General features: G+C 39.0%; 1 protein-coding gene and 1 long non-coding RNA gene across 11 annotated transcripts in view; one reads left to right on the top strand and one right to left on the bottom strand.

The window, feature by feature from the left end:
* The window catches only part of RGS6 (regulator of G protein signaling 6), a 560,790-nt gene that overhangs the window by 23,051 nt on the left and 519,955 nt on the right, over positions 1 to 17,784 (top strand). For all 10 annotated transcript variants that reach the window (XM_079129808.1, XM_079129805.1, XM_079129809.1 and 7 more), the window contains exon 2: positions 625 to 728. In XM_079129808.1, coding sequence (XP_078985934.1) covers positions 645 to 728 — 84 coding nt within the window. In that variant the 5' untranslated portion in view covers positions 625 to 644. The remainder of the gene's footprint in view (positions 1 to 624; positions 729 to 17,784) is intronic.
* On the bottom strand, positions 8,742 to 11,368 carry LOC306654783. Its single transcript, XR_013762059.1, has 2 exons — positions 11,131 to 11,368; positions 8,742 to 9,752 (listed from the first exon to the last, which is right to left on the bottom strand). It is a non-coding gene; the product is annotated as an uncharacterized lncRNA (long non-coding RNA).

Below are 17,784 nucleotides of genomic sequence, written 5' to 3'. Positions count from 1 at the left end.
AAATTTGTTTTCAAGTTGTGGGGCTATATACTTGGAAGTGGATTTGCTAGATCGCATGGCAATTTTCTGTTTAACTGTTTTTCTCTGTGACTGTACCATTTTACATTCCTACCTGCAACATATGAGGGTTCTCATTTCCCCATTTCCTTCACAAGACTTGTTGTTTGAATTTTTTATTTTTATTATTATATCCATTTTAGTGGAAATGGAGTGGTATCTCTTTGGGGTCTTGGTTTGCATTTCCAGAATTAAAGATTCATATTTTAATGCATAGAATTAATCAGAAAATTGGTTTTGGTAAGACAAAAATCAACATCCAAATGATTGACTTCATCTGTCTTTGGGAGCTTAAGATGGGCATATATCTGCTCCTAGGGTGTATGACTCTGGACTGAAAAAGAAGAATGTGTTGCACTGGGTTTAGAAGAGATTGAACATAGATGGCAAAACCATCATCATTCCCTAACTTTTAAAGAAATAGCTTGTAAATTAATCAGGAAAAGTAAAAATTATGTTTTGTTTTCATGGTACCTGCCAAAAGATACTGAGTTCTCTGCATTTTAAAATAAAAATGTTTTAAAAAATTCTTTCATGACTTAATGGTGTATCCTTTTATTTTCACAGTGTGAGAGAAGACACTCAGGATGGCTCAGGGATCCGGGGATCAAAGAGCAGTGGGGATTGCTGACCCGGAGGAGAGTTCTCCGAACATGATAGTCTACTGCAAAGTAAGACGCCTGCTTAAACACCGAGCAGGCCAACTCTGTGTGTCTGTGCTCTGTAAGGGTTGACTGATGATTGACAGCAAGCAAGACAAATGTCTTCTTCTCAAATTGCATTAAATGATAAATAAGTATTTTCTTCTCATAGCTTCTGATGATCTAATTTTCAAATTCAAGGAAATTAGGTTTGATCATACTTTAAAACTTGGTATTAAACATTTGAAAAGTATTACTCTATTTAGTTTTGTTTAAGCCTTAAGATTGCCTAAGCAATGTCAATGAGGATGTATTCTCCTTCAGCATGAAGGTCTTTACTGTGTAATGTAAGATATCTTCATGAAAATTCGTTGAACTCATAGTATGTACAAAATATGGACTGTGTGCTGTGGGGATACGGGAGTATGCCTGCATTAGTTGCTTATAGGTGGCAGGAGACAGAAAATATACACACAACTGCAATAGAGTCTGAATGTTAATTTTCTATACCAGAGGTCTGAGTGGAGTGTTACATCATCTCAAAGGAAGAGGGGACTTCTCCCAGCTTCCCAGGTCAGGATGGGCTCATGGAGGAGTGGTCTTTGGACTTGGAATTAAAAGATGTGTGGGACTGCTAAATGGGGAAAGCAGAGGGAGGAAGCATGTTGCAGGTGATTTGATCTGTTCAGCAAAGGCACAGAGTTATAGGAAGTGAACGGCCACCAGAAAAGTGTTAGTTTGGGCAGAGGATAAAAACAAGGAGTAAACAGAGGTGAGATTTTGCAAAACGAGGCTGGACAAAGCCAGATTTTAGAGTTCTGGGCAGTTTAATCACGAGGAACTTGTGTGCTGAGAGTTGTACAATCCAATCCACGTCTTTGGGTTTAAGAGTCTCTCTCCAGTGTGCCGAACGGATTGTTATCAAGATAGGGTGCAGGCTCTGGGAAGGGTGTTTCTGTGTCTGTGAAAAGGGCAAGGAAGACGCTAATCTAGCCCGGGCAATTCCCATTAGAATCGAGAGGCACTGATCAGAAGGAGTGAAGAGTCTGAATTAAAAATGACTTGAAACTGAATGAATATGGAATTAGGAGGCAAGACGGTCAAAGATGACTAGATTTTTGACCTTGGGTGATAGACGTCGATGCTGTGAATTTAAATAGGGAATTCAGGAGAATATGTTTTTAAAAGAAGGATAAATGGCACAAGAAGTTACTTTTGCACATGTTATACTTAAGGAAATAATTCCTTCACATGTTCGTGAAAATGTGACCTAATGATTCTATACATTAATAAGGGAAATTAGTTAATGTTGATTCATTTCACTAAACATCAGAGTTGCCAGCTGGGTTTTGATCATTCTGCAACTGTGTTGAATTTATGTTAATCATATGGACAATGATGAACTTGGCAATTTTTCTCTTTTCTTTGTAAAAATGGAACTCTCATGTTATCCTTTCTTTGTATATAAAATTCTGTACTTTTTTGCTTAATTTGAAAGCTGAGTTAACCCATCTCTAAAAGGATGTTTATTAAATCATAGTAAGGAAAAAATTAGATTAATGGAGCTGAGCAATCAGTGAAGCATACAGAATAATAGACGTTTATTTATTGTTTCCTTCTCCACCCCAACTCAGGAGACCCTGCACCAGGCTAATAGCAGCCTGGGCTTTGGAGTTAGGCCTGGGTTAAAATTCCAACTTTACCACATTCTGACATTGTGACCTTAAGTTATTTGATCCTCAAGTCTTTCATATATAAAAGCAAAAAAAGGAGAGAAGGTTATTGGGAGTTTATTCACTCTGTAGATACTGTGAATGAGGTATCTTAATGCTACTTGGCCATAACATGGTGCATAATGAATATTTCTTTTTATCTGTGAGTTTTATAGAGACAGTGACCCTTAGAGAGAAAATAAATTTTGGAACGTATAAATATCGATGCTGTTAATAGTTGACCAAAGGAAATTTATATAGTGTGTTTTCTTAAGACACAAGAAAACAATAAAAATATTTTCTATTATGTAGGGGATTGCAAGTCCGTGGATTATTAAAGGTTAATAGGAAATATAAAGATCATAACAATTAAAACACCTTTCTGCTAGAGTATTTGGTATTATGTTGAAAGGAAAAATCTTCTTACAGTTTGGTGATTTTCTCTCTTTGGTTTTTTGAATTTAGAAACAAACATATCAATTGCTGTAGTTCTTTAGAGATATGGCCATTAGTAATGAAAAAGTATCTTGCTTCCTTGGGGACACACTTTTGCAGGGGTATGTGTGTGTTTGTGTTCCTTGCTAAATTAATTCCTCTCTAAGCAATTCATTACATCTGTCCCATTTATTGGAAAGAAAAGTTGCACAGTGTCCAGGCCCTAGAACCATTTCAAACCTGGTTAATCTGCCTTACTGGACCTACGGGTATACCTGAACTGTGGGATGGTCACGTGGTTTCCTACTTCCAGCGCTTCCAGGCCTTGGGCTATAACCAAGAACGTAACACCCATGCTAGGAAGTTAACCTGGAGCTATCAGGCAGGGTTCAATCTTGAAAGCAAAGTCAATTCAAAGCATTTTCTATGGAAGTGATAGTTTATCTCTGTGATAATTTTTTAAAATTTGTAGCCTATAAAATCAAACCCACAGTTACCTTAGGTAAAAAGGTCTTTATGTGATAAAATAAGGCTGTGATAAAATAAAATTTATTTTATGTGATAAAATAAAAAGTTATCTTAGGTAACTGTGACTAAAATTTGCCTTTTTGAAAATTGCACTTTAATTCTTATTTTCTTTCTCTTGTTTTTTGCTTCCTTCTCTTGTCTCCAACGTTTTCAGTATGAAAGTTTTGCTTGGGCTGAGTTGTGTTGATTCGGAGGCTAACATTTAAAAAGCCAAATTAGAGAAATAGAGCATCTGGGCAAACTTCTGAATAATAAGTGAGATGATTATGTTCATAATGTTTCATTTTTCTAATTTTTAATTGACATAATAATTGTACAAATGTGTGGGATACAATGTGATGTTTCGATAGATGTACAGTTTAGGAAATGCTCAAATCACAGTAATTAGCATATCCTTTATCTCGAACATTGATCATTGCTCTGTGGCAAAACATTCAAAATCCTCTCTTCCAGCTCTTTTGAAATACGCAAGACATTCTTGTCAACAGTGGTTGTGGTCACTTTCAAGCACCATTTAGGACGGCGACCTTCTGACACATGAGTAATGATGGGTGGGATTCTTAGGCCCACAGTTGTCAGAACAGTCTTCGTTTTCTTTTCATGTTTTCATGTCATTAACTGTGAGAAGTTGTACTTTCCCAAGGCATGATTTATTTATTGACTTGAGCAGACTTTCTCATTTAGTTTTTCATCCTTCATATTCACATTTTAGATTGGAGGTGTGTATGAAAAATGTATTGGTCACATTCATGATCTATTTAAAAAAGAAACCTTAATTATTCATTAAGACACCCAGACCTGTCAACCTTTTTCATATTCCTAGATGCTAAGGATCCTGGGTCATTGAATTGCCCAGTATAGTGACAATATCTGAAATGATCATTTAGGGGTCCTTTATAAGAGCATTAATCCTCAAAGGACCCCCCCCTCAAGGTATTTTTATTTAATAGGTCTGGGCTGAGTCATAGAAATCTGACTTTAAAGCTGTCCTAGGAGAAATTTGGAGCCCAACTAAGTTTGAAAAGCATTTTTAGTTTTTGTTATAATCTCTGGGTATAGTATGTGTCACAAAGTCATGGGGAAGTAGGTGTTTTTAATTGGATATTTTATTTCAGAATTATTCATAGACCTCTTTGGGTGCAGAAGAAAGGAGCTCTTGTCGTAGTGCTAGAAGCAAGGGATTTTGGTAGCTTTTTCTTATCGATTTTCTAGTTAACACCCTTGTTTTACATACTGAAAAGTATGGAGAGAATGAATAACTTGCTTCAGGCTCCCCAGCAATTGCCCAGTGAGGCCACAACCATCCAGGGCGCGGGCATGCAAGGGTCAGAGTTCTTTGTAGATCCAATGGAGCCTCCTTGTTATCAGCCACAAAGTACCATGGCCACATTGTCAGAGCTCAGCAACCATTGGCTAAGTCAAATAAATGAAAATATTTTGCAGTAGATCTTTGGCTTTGATGCTAACCCTCAGGGATGTGACCTAGGTTAACGTCTCTTATCTGTCATGTTGAAGTTGCAATCTACCCACTGGTCTTCTTATTTCTTGGGTAAATATTTTCTAAAATATGTACTCCCTTCTATAACTAGGAATTTTTTCTTTTTGAATGAGAGTAGATTGCTTTCTGATTTTGTTTGATTTTTCTCTGAGTATTGTTAACAACGTCTCTGGACAAATTTCTAGCTAGACTGGTAATTTGATTTAGTAGAACTCGGGGCTCTTAGATGGTGGATGGAAGCTTACCTTGACCTGGGTTGGGGTCAGGAGGCAGTAGTCTGTGTTGGAAAATGCTGAGCAGGGCTGGGGCCTTTGGGTGGTTGATCCCAGCTTTGGTTCCTACTGCTTTGGCTCTCTGATGGGGAACTTGAACTTCCTGTCCCTGTTTCTTGTTTTGTCTTTCTCCCTTTTGCATTCTTTCCCTCCTTCCTTGCCAATTATGAAATGCTTTACACAAAAAGAGTACATTCAGTGTCCACATAAGGTAGAAAGAAGAATAAAATATGCACTCCATGTACCCACCACTGACCTAATAAATAAAATATTATTTCAGCTTCACTTTATCTTTTGTAACATGAGGGAATTGATTTAAATAATGTGCAAATACCTTTCTACAATGCTTTCAAAGTCGCATTCTATAAATTTTTAGTCTCCTCAGAAATTTATGATTGATATCAAAACAATGCTGTGAGATGGTACACATGTCCAGAGATCATTTGAACATTTTCAGAAATATTTTAGGCAGATATAGATAACCTAAATTGCATTGATACACAACCAGATTTAATCAGGTATTGGAGGGAAATTAAAGTTAATTGTGATGATTTAACACTCAACAGTGAAAGTTCACCAAGCTGTTTCCTTGGTGGCAACTGGTGTCTTTGACTTACTAATAACATCTATGACATTTGTACAATTATTATGCAGTAGTAGGCTTATGTTATATAGACAGAAGCAACAGTACTTAAATAGCACCACTGTACATTGTCAATAACACACAGCATTGTGGATGAATTAGGGGATTTAAAAGAAGAAGAAAAAGTCAACGTTCTGGTATATCATGGGATAATTCCATAGCTTTGTTTTTGATGACTTCCTTTACCTGCTAGTTTCTAATTATTGACTTCTTTTTTACTGGAATTTGAGTCTAAACTTTCTTTTGTCCTGATATCCCAAGATCTCTTTTCCTAATATTTGAGAACCCTCAAAGTCCTGGGCAGAAGCTAGTATAGACACTTCCAGAAAGTAATGCTGTTTTAGTTTCAGAGGCAGGGGTATGTAGCAAGGAGGGGGGATGGCGGAAGTCAGAAATAAGACCATCTTAAAAATCATAGAAGGCAGTCTGGGAACCTGCAAATCCTGGTGATCAAGGCAGGATGAGAATCAGAAACCATTTATCCAGCAAAAGGATATTGATGTCATCACATTGCTAGATGTTAGGAATGCAATTTAAGGACTGAGTTTTGAATGAGTCCATAAGCCAACAGAGGAAAGATGGGTGACTAGACAATTTCAGTGTTGGCAGAGGTAAGCTAAGGAGTCTGGGAGGAGACAGAAGGGTCCTAGATCCACACCAGCATAGGAGGGTTATGTTAGAGAAAACATTGGAGGATTTGGCAGTTACCTTCATTCTTAAAAGATGAATGGGAATTGACATGGTGGAGAAGGGAGAAAAGTCTGAGCAGCCTAAAGATTGACACAGGCGAAGGGGCAGAGCTGTGATGTTTTGTACTGAGTACTGGGAACTTCATGTGACTCTTTCCAGGGATCTAGGTTTCTATGACAAAGGGTTGAGAAATAAAGCTGGATAGGTAGATGAGGGCCAGAGCATGAAAGACACCATGCTTCCTGCCAAGGAGTTTGGACGCTACACAGATGTCTTTCCTTTGTGCCTCTGCATGCTCTCATTTGCTCCAGAAAACCGAGCCATGTGTACTACATCTGCAGGGCTCCGAAAACCTCTGGTTTCCATAGACATCTGGGGAGAAGCGGGAGGGTTTCTTCTTTGGTGCTCTCTCTGCAAGGTCTTGTACTGGCTGTATCCCTTGACTGAAGGTCACTAATCCTCTCGGGGTAGACCGCTCTCCTCTTCTGGTTTTTGACAGCTTTCCTTTTCCTCTACTCATCCTTTGGGCCCTAAGGTAGCCCCAGTTCATATTGGTTATCTCTTGCTGTGTAACAGATTACCTCGAAATGCAGGATTTAAGCAGAAGATCCCTTAGGTCAGTTCTGTGGGTTAGTGACACAGGTGCAGTGTGTCTCATCATCTCTCAAAAGACTACAGTCAAGATGTCGACTGGAATCTCAGTTTCATCTGAAGTCTCAGTTGGGGAAAAGTCCACTTCTAAGCTTGCTCCTGAGGTCATTGACTGGATTAAGTTCCTCAAAAGCTATTGGAGTGATGACCGCAGTTCCACACTAGCTGTTGGCTAGTGGTCACTCTCAGTTCCTTGCCACATGTCCTGTCCACAGAGTGTCCACTTGTTTCATCAGTGAGAAGAGGCAGAGAAGGGGTGTGGGTGATGGCAGTCACAGTCTTTTATAAACAATCTTGGACAAGATATCCCATCACTGGGTCCAGCCCTAGATGAGAACTAACAGCAGGATTCACTGGAATCCAGGAAATCATTGTGAACCACTGAGGAAGACTCCACTATATATGGTTCTACTTCCACTAGATAGGATTTTCTGAGTGTTCCTTTATGGTTCCTGTCTACCCTTGTTCCTTCTCTATAGTTGGTCCTTTTGGAAGTAAATCTTCTGTGAATTAGGCTGTATTATGTCTACCATCTGTTTGCTGATAAGATTCTGACTCATGCAGGATTATCCCACAAGCAAAGGGAAACCATTGAGGCCCTGTTATTGGTATCCACTGGTGAAAGGGAGGGTATTTTTAGAGTGGGGACTTGTTCAGTGTGGTTTAATGATTGTGTCTCCTAATTTGAGGCAGGAAAGTTATATGTTCAACCTGAAGAATGGGACTTGAAGTAGGGAAGTCAATGTGGGGGGTCCATTGTGGAGGTTCATGAGGTGATCAGTGTGGATGGAGTTCAGTGTGGAAAGAGGGTAAAAGAAATGGTGGGATTATAGTCAGAAGAACATTTTCAAGATTTTATGGGAATCAGGTAAGGACAAATCACATCTATTGTTGATGGCAGTGGTAATATAGATGAGGGGGAATGTTTGAGAGATGTGTTGGAGGAAGAATCAATAGGACTTGGTGACTGATAAACTGTAGGGAGGATTTGCAGTACTGAGGAGGAAAGACGAGGAGTCTTTTCACTATGTTATTACTGGGAGTTCTCAGTCTCCTGGGACAAAGTTTTGAACCACAAGCCTGTAGAGCTGATTGTCTAGCCTTCTTCTCCCTACATGTATGTGAGTTAAGAGTGTTGTTCTAAGAGTACATAGCTGCACCAAGATACCTGGGTATTTACTCTGACAACACGTACTAGCTCACGTTTGGCTCTGAAGTTGTTTCTACTTTTTGTTAAGTCCAACTCTGTCATTTGCAAAGTGAGGGTGGTGATCTCAAAAATATTCTTCAGTTATAACCTTCTAGGGTTTTCATAATAAAGAATAAAAAAATCTACATTATTATCTTTCTATTCTTTCTCAACCTCCTTTGTTATTCTTTAATTCTGTTTATAATGTTAGCCCAGACAAAACTTTAAAAACAGGTAAGTCAGAATGCTTAAAACAAATGCTTCTTTGGTCTTGAATATTTATGGCTTGCTCTTTCCTTTTTTAACATTAAATAAAATTCCCAAGAACTAACTTCAGAGGTGTTTGGGGTAACTCACTTAATTGTTCAGACTGCGTTTTTTAAGATTCCTTTCATTAAATTTTTTGAAGTTTTTAAAAAAAAAAATTATTGCCTTAGGAAAAAACTGTTCTGTTTTCCTTTTCTCCCAGGATTAGATTTGCTGGAAGAAAAGCTTCCCATCATATTATCTTGGTTGGCAGGACACAGGCAGGCAGTCAAGTCCCAGGCCAGTGGTATTGGTATCCGCAGATGAAAGGGAGGGTATTTTTAGAGTGGGGACTTGTTCAGTGTGGTTTAATATGATGTATTTCCTTGAGTATAACTTTCTAATTTGAAAAGCCTTTGGTCTGTTTAAGGCTTCATTTCATCTTTCCAATTTTTTCCCTCTTTTCACTTCAAAGAGTGCAGGATTTTGCATATTGGCAGTTTATCTTGGTATTGACACTCCTTTTCAGGGGAGAACTTGAATGACCAAAGAGTAAGTTCCCTATTGGCACAGTTTTGAACAAGAGGAAAAATTAAAAACCAATAGATAGCTGTGAAAGGAAAAATAAGTAAGCTTTAAAATCATGGGAAGTAGGAGGATTATTTTTAAAGATTCTGTTAGTTTGCCATACAAATGAAAAGAGGAGATGAACAAACTTTTTGATCTGAGTTCTCAAGTCTAAAAATGTATTCCAGTGAGGTGATGGAAAACATATGCAAAGAGAGAGACATAGACATGTACCCACTCCAGAAGAATATCGATTGCCCCGTGGTCAATAATATCAAAAGAATGCAAGGAAATATCCATTGAAAGACAGCTAGTTAAGTAATTATAGTGGGATAGGATTCCTATTTGGAATGATGCCACAGTTTATTGGGTCTCTGTTCTGATAGATTTAATGATTGTCTTGAAAAGGAAGATATCTATTGATATTCTGTGATATGGTCAGGGTGAAAAAAATATATATATATTAACTTGCAAGAGTTTGTCATTTTTTAAATTAAAATTTCATTTTATCTGTTAAATATCATAGTTATATAGATTTGCTCAGAAACAATCTTTTCCATTCATTCTTTTATACATCTCAGTGCTCATATCTGGGGTCATTTTTCTTGTGTCTAAAGAACCACCTATACACAAACCCAAATAAATACAATTTTCTCATACTAGACAAAGGTGCCAAAAATATGCAATGGAGAAAAGATAGCCTCTTCAACAAATGGTGCTGGGAGAATTGGAAATCCATATGCAACAGAATGAAACTAAACCCATATCTCTCACCATGCACGAAACTAAACTCAAAATGGATTAAGGACCTCGGAATCAGACCAGAGACCCTGCAGATTATAGAAGAAAAAGTAGGTCCAAATCTTCACCTTGTTGGTCTAGGATCAGACTTCCTTAACAGGACTCCCATAGCACAAGAAATAAAAGCTAGAATCAACCACTGGGATAGATTCAAACTAAAAAGCTTTCTCTCAGCAAAGGAAACTATCAGCAATGCGAAGAAAGAGCCTACAGAGTGGGAGAATATCTTTGCCAATCATACTTCAGATAGAGCACTAATCTCCAGAATCTATAAAGAACTCAAAAAACTCTACTCCAAGAATTCAAATAATCCAGTCGACAAATGGGCTAAGGAAATGAATAGACACTTCACAGAAGAAGATCTACAAGCAATCTACAAACATATGGAAAAATGTTCAACATCTCTAGTAATAAGAGAAATGCAAATCAAAACCACCCTAAGATTCCATCTCACCCCAATTAGAATGGCGATTATCAAGAATACGAGCAACAACAGGTGTTGGCGAGGATGTGGGGAGAAAGGTACACTCATACATTGCTGGTGGAGCTGCAAATTAGTGCAACCACTCTGGAAAGCAGTGTGGAGATTCCTTAGAAAACTTGGAATGGACCCTCCAAGTTTGACCCAGCTATCCCACTCCTTGGCCTATACCCAAAGGACTTAAAATCAGCATACTACAGAGATACAGCCACATCAATGTTCATAGCTGCTCAATTCACAATAGCCAGACTGTAGAACCAACCTAGATGTCCTTCAATTGATGAGTGGATAAAGAAACTGTGGTATATATATACAATGGAATATTACTCAGCCATAAAGAATGATAAAATTATGGCATTTGCAGGCAAATGGATGAAATTGGAGAATATCGTGCTAAGTGAGATAAGCCAATCTCAAAAAGCCAAAGGACGAATGATATCGCTAATAAGTGGAGGATGACACATAATGGGGGGGAGGGAAGGGTTAGTGTTAGGGTTAGGGAGGGGGGCAAGTATGGAGGAAGGAAGTACTGTATAGAGGGTAAAGAGGGGTGGGAGGGGTGGGGGGAAGGGAAAAAATAACAGAATGAATCAAACAACATTACTCTTTGTAAATTTATGATTACAGAAATGGTATGCCTTTATGCCATGTACAAGCAGAGAAACAACATGTATCCCATTTGTTTACAATAAAAAATAAATAAAAAAATAAAGAACCACCGAAAGAATTTCTTTAGGGTAGATTTGCCAAAGGTAAATTTGCTCAGTTTTTGTCTAAAATGCCTGTATTTCATCTTCCTTTTTAAAAATGTTTTTTCCTTGATACAGAATTCTATATTGTCAGTCAGTTGTTTCTTTCTATACGTTGATACCTATCATTGTTCTTGGCCTCTGTTGTTTCTGTTGGGAGATTAACTAGAAGTTTTATTGTCGCTTTTTTGAATGTAATGTTTTTCCCTTTTACAGATTTTTAGATTTATTTTACTTTGTTTTCAACAATTTTACTGAGTTGTAATTTTTCTCCCTCCCTCCCTCCCTCCCTCCCTTCCTTCCTTCCTTCCTTCCTCCTTCCCTCCCTCCCTCCTCCCCCCCGCCTCTTTCTTTCTTTCTCTCCTTAGAGCTCATAGCACTTTTTCATTAGGTGCTTCAAAATTTCTCAGTCACTAACTTTTAAATTTTAATATTGTTTATGCCTAGTTTTTTTGTCTGTTCTTGGAACTCTATGTATATGTTATGACTTTACCTCTGAATTTCAAATTCCCCTCATGCTCTTTCTGTATTTTCAATTCATTTGTTGTTTTGTGTTTCAATATGTGCATTTTCCAGGGACTTGTTCTCCACATCACTAATTCTCCCTTCAACTGATTAGATAATCTGTAGTTAAATCCATCCCATTGAATTTGTAACCTTAGTTATTGCTTTTTAGAGTTCTAAGATTTCCATTTAATTCTTTTATTATAGCTTTCAGTTTTCTGCCAAAATTCTCTATTTTGTCACTTAATTCCTAAAACATGAAAATCATAGTTATTTTAAAGTCTCTGTTTGATACTTCAAAATCTTTGTTACTTGCTAGACTGTTAAAATTATCTCTCTGTTATTCATATTTCTAGTTACTTTTTTTGAAGTTCTGGGCATTGTTTATACAACTGACATTGGAGAGAGAATTTGAAGCTCTAAGGGAATGTTATCTTACTTCTGAAAGGATTTAGTTTTTAGAAATTTATCAGTCAGTTAAAATGAGGACAGGTTACCTTAATCTAGTCAGGTATGGTAGCTGATCTTTAGTTCTTATTAGGACTATATATTTCCAGATCACCTTTTTTCTTTGTAGGAAGTCCTCTGGTTCCAATCAAAACCTAGGTGTTCATTCAGGCTTCTCTCCTTGGGGCACTCTGACCTCTAATTTTTGCTCCATGAGACTGCTAAAGTCTCTGTTCAACTTTTCAGTTATGCCTTTTGCTTTAAAAAATTGGTGATACCTTTGAGAGGAAAAGACAGCTCAAATTGTCAGGCTCACCTTCCTAGCTTTCTTCTTTCAGATCATGTCCTCACAAATTCTTACTCCCTTGGTTGCTCTTGGATGCCTTCAAACATATTTAACATAATATCTTTCAGCCTTCCTGATTGCTCGGAGGAGGGAGGTTATTCTGAAGTATCTAGGTAGCTGTTACCGGAAGTAAGAATCCAAGAACATTGACTTGAAAGAAGATGGGCCTGTCTCTTACAGTCTCAGTTTGCTCTTTTAATGTTTTAGGAAAGATATTTCCTGAACATTATTGATTTAAGGTGGTGGTGATAGAGATGAAGAAGAGTGAGAGAAACTTTAAGTATATTTAGAAAATAGAATTGGCATGTGATTAATTTTAGGTTGAGGATGAGAGAGAAGGATCAAAGGGTTATGGCCAGGATTTATGCCTATTTGGCTGATGGTGCCAGTCACTAGGGAAAGCAGCAGGAGGAGGATGACACTGGGCATAATGTTGCCACAGTAACGATGGCATTTATTCACCCAACCTTGTTCCACAGAACTATACAAAGGGCAAATATATCCAGGAAAACAGCTCTAGTATGAAATGGATGTGAACAAATGCTTTACCTGGAAGAAATCTTACCTGGCTCCAGGAAGCTTTTTAGTTCTGGAAAACAGGAAGTAGCTTGTATCCACCTATTGGTACAGCATTTCTGAACACTTCTGTGTTAGTTTCCTAGGGTACGATAACAAATCACCATAAACTATGGTTCAAAGCAAGAGAAATGTGTTCTCATAGTTCAAGGTGTGGCAGGGCCTTTCTCTTTCTGAAGGTTCTAGGTAGGAATCCTTCCCTGCCCCTTCCTACCTTTTTGTAGTTGTCAGAGATCCTTAGTGTTCCTTGGCCTATAGGTTCTTTCCTTGTTCCAATCTTTGCCTTCTTCCCTGCGTATCTACCTCCATGTCTTCCTACGGACACAATCATTGGATTTGACCCCCACCACCCCGATTCCAGTACAACCTCATCTTAATTAATTAAATCCACAAAACCCCATTTCCAAGTAAGGTCATGCACATAGGTAACAGGGGTTAGGACTTATCATATCTTTTTGGGGAAATTGATTCACCCCATAACAATTTCTAGTCTATCTCTGCCTGAATCTTAGTGCTTCTTGCAAAAATCAAATCAACAGATAATATATTTATTGAACATTGGCTTCTCACAAAGCACTGTATGGGGAATAAAAAAATAGCATAGTATGCAGTTTCTATCCTAGACAACCTTCAATGTAATTGGGGAGACCAAGAGTGCTGCAGGATTAAGGAAGAAAATAAGCATTTATGGGCCATAATAAATGTCCCAGATACTGTGGTATGTACTGTACACATATTGAACCACTTAATCACCAGAATAGCTTGTTAGGTAGATGTTGTTCCCCATATATTATAGATGAGGAAACAGAATTGCAGGGAGTAAATACTGGCATAAAGTGCTGGTATCGGTATTTAAATCTATGTTTACTTTATTTGAAGGCCTGCAGCTTTTTGGAAGAAATCAGATTATGTAAACAAAATAATATCAAAGCTGTTTGTAAATAATTATCAGAGAATTGATGTGGACAGTGCAACTTACAGAGGAGGAAGAAATTTGAAGACTTTAATTGTGTCTTTTAGAAAGGGTTGGATTTGGCCCAGTGGAAATGAGCCAAGAAATCATTCTAGATAACAGATGCTATGTAGGAAAAGGAGTCGTATATTTATAATATAGTATATTTTATAATACAGGTGCTCATCGACTTATGGTGGGGTTATGTTCCTGTAAGGCTATTGTAAATTGAAAATATGCTAAATAAAAATGCATTCAGTGCCTCCACCCTACTGTGGCAAGGCAGCAACTGCAGGGTCTCAGTTGTCCCCCGCCCTCCACCCCAGGTGGGGTGGCCCACTGGAGCTAAGACTTGTGCCACTGCCCGGACCCACAGGGCAGTAGTGCTACTTGCTGCTACCCTGGGAAAAGGGCACAACTCAAAGGACGTTTTCAACCGAACGTGCACCTCTTTTACATTGTCCTAAAGTTGAAAACTCCTAAGTCAAGCCATGGTTGAGCGGGGGCTGCCTGTCCTACATATAGAAGATGCACATGGTGTAATTATAGCCTCATTCTTCACATGAGGACTCTGAAGCGAGAAAACATAAACATTTTTAGTTCTCAAACTCATATGGTAAGATATTGGTAAAGCTGAGCTTTCTGCCAACCAATTTTCTTTCTTCCTTTCCTTTGAAAAAATAGTTGTTTTCCATTTTAAGAGTAATAGTTCATTTTCAAAAGACTCTGAGCATAAATTGGAGAGGAAAAAAAAACTCATATATTCCTACGATGCACAGATGACTTAAGTTAGCATTTGAGTCTGTTTTCTTCCAGTCTTCTGATTTATATCAGAAGTATACGATATGCTAACCTCTTGGGTAATCATAGTGTGCATCCTATTTTATGCCTCCCTGTCATCTTTCTCCTCAACATTAATCTGTGCCATAATACGTTGTCATTGTCAATTTTGAAGGTTGCGTAGTATTCTATGTGGATTATGTACTAGAATTTAATTACATGGTATCTTATTTTCCATTAATAGCAAAATTTAGAATGCTTAGATCAAAAGTCATGACCTATTTCATGACTCTTAGTTTATAGTGTGTTCTAGAAGGTCAGTATTTGTTTTTACATTCATAAACGGGGCTTCCCAGGGCTTTTGGAAAGTCTGGTGTTACTGATCTGCGGAGCATGACTGGGGGGATTCCTGACAGTTAGGGCCAGTGTTTTCATTAATCTCCACCTGTAAACTCCACCTCCATCCCAGTGTCTGACTAGCTTTGTGGCAACACCACCCTTACCCCGAGAGCTTCGTTGATGTCAGGGTATTCAGAAATTTTCAACTTGGAATTTTTCCAAACCATTGGCTCTGTTATCCTCTATTTGTTTTTCTTAAGCGGCTAACCAAATAAGAATAACATTTCAACCTCTTTCTACTCCCCACCGCGTTTTTTCTGCTGGTACCACCTCTGCCTACAATTTAACCATGGGTTGCTTCTTATATTTTAAAGCTAAATACAAAAGCACAGTTCTGAGAAGCAGCCAAGTTCTGCAGCCAAGTTTGAAGAATAAAACTTTAAAACAGCTCTTCTGTCACATACTTGAGAGGGGAGGCAGGCTTTGCTATAAATAAAGTCACATTCCATTTCTATCTCATCCTTTGCAGTCCTCTGGGGTAACGCTTTTTGTAAACGACTGCAGTGTCCTCTAAGTGCCCACTCACCCCTTTCGACCTTCCCTTTTGTACCTCGGTTCTATTTCAATGTTCTGTAGTTTTGGAGTTTCGGGACCCTGCGCGAGAGAGGAGAAGGTTTCTCTCCTTTGCTCAGGGTTAGGTGTAATGAGATTGGTGACTGGCTTATTAAAACCTGTGCTGTCTTTGCAGCCCCACCCCCAAGTTTCCTATTGCTGCTCACCACAAACTGAGTAGCTGAAAACAAAGCACACTTTCCCCCTTGCACTTCTGGAGATCAGAAGTCTGCGGCCTGCCACTGGAGACTAGGGGGAAATCCAGTTCCTTCCGTTTTCCAGCTTCCAGAGGCTGCCTGTCTTCCCCAGCACATGGCCCCATCTCTCTCTAACCTGTGCCTCCACCACGCCATCTCCCCTGACTTCACCCCTCCTGCCTCTCTCTCATAGAACCCTGTGACTTCGTGGAGCCCACCTAGGTGTCCCAGGCTAACCTCCCCATCCCAGAGTCCTTAACCTAACCACGCCTGCAAAGTCCTTTGACCATATAAGGTAACATATGGTACCAGGTTTGGAGGATTAGGATGGGAGATTTTTGAGGGTATCGTTTTACCCACCACACTGCACTGTCTGTCTTAGCAAAGGAAAGGAAAATGATTTTGGCATCTTACCTCTTTTTATTTTGTTTAACTGGAGGTGAGTATGCTGCCATTTTGGGCTTCCTCTCTGTATTTACCTTGGTAGATAGGTGGCCAGCTAAACTCTGGCTGATACATTTGTTGGGATCAGCTGAAGTCCATTGGAAAGCAGGAAAGAAGAGATTCAGAGGCAGCAAGGCACACGTCAGTCCGCTTATTGACCCTGAGGAGATGTCTCTTCCCACCATTTTCATCGTTCTGGTGAGAAGTTGTAAGGCAGAGTAGCCAACACGAGGGGCACAGGGGTGATAGTAACACTGCCCAGGGGGAGGATGACCTCGGGTACCAACATGACTTGGAACAGATGAGCCCCTTCAAGGAGTTGGTCCAGGAAGCAGACGATGAAGCCTCCCTGTTGGGGAGTGAACTTCTTTTCCCCTAAAGCCAGTTATTAGTATCGTTAACTTCAGTGCATTGCTGGGAAGGAGAGGTTAGTAGGTGGAGAGAAATCTACTGTGACTGAGGACTTGTTACAACTGTAGGTCAGCTATGAGCAGGCTACTTGTCTGTCTCTATGCCATCTTTATAACCCTCAAGCTCAGAGCGACTTTTATAGTTTGAAATTGTTGGGGAAAAAAAAAAAATAAAAAGAAAGCAGTCTTTCATGACATGTGAAAATCACGTGAAATTCAAATTTCAGTGTTCATAGATCAAGTTTTATTGAAACACAGCCACACCATTTGTTTATGAATTATCTATGACTTTTTTTTTTTTTTTTTTTGAGCTTACCAAGAAGGAGTTGAGTGGTTGTGACAAGAGATTGTTCGTATAATCAGCAAAGCCTAAAATATTTACTAACTGGCTTTTTACAGAGAAGTTTGCAGCCTCTGTTTTAGGAGATTTGGAAGAGATTGAAAAAGCATCTGCAAATGTTCTTGTTGGGACAATATTTCCATAGGAACCTAGACCCAGTGATTCCGTGTAGTGCTGACTCTGTGCCAGGAACCCAGGGAGGGCCTAGCTGGGGAATGGGTATGTAAGATAATTTAGAAAGCACTGCAGATTTCTATGCTTTAAATAATCTACAGATTCCTCCATTCACTCCTTGAATCCTATGTTTCCCTAATGGGGAGGGTCCCATAATACATATTGGTACATTATTGATGAGATTGTTCTTTGTTTGCTTCTTAAATAATAATAATAATTTTAAAAAGAGCATATTGAGCTGCTGGAAGCGTTGAGCTGTGTGTTCTGAAATATCCCAGGAGGATTTGCCACCTGCTGGCTGGCGACCTCCCTTTCGGATGCAGTGTCCAAGTGGCTCTCGGCAGGATGCGCGTCCTGCCAGGCGCTGGGCCAGTGCTTTGGGTGTGGGAACCGCCGCCAGATTGCTGTTCTTCCTACTCAGTGTACAAGGAAAGGGGCTTGCGGGGAGAATACTGCGCCTGGGGCTCCGCAGTCAGTGGGAAACCAGAGTGGCTTGTGCTCAG

This window comes from Sciurus vulgaris, assembly GCF_902686455.1.
Source record: "Sciurus vulgaris genome assembly, chromosome: 2".
Taxonomy (NCBI): Eukaryota; Metazoa; Chordata; class Mammalia; order Rodentia; family Sciuridae; genus Sciurus; species Sciurus vulgaris.
Note: the sequence above shows the minus strand (reverse complement) of the source record. Positions and strands in the feature narration are given on the sequence as shown.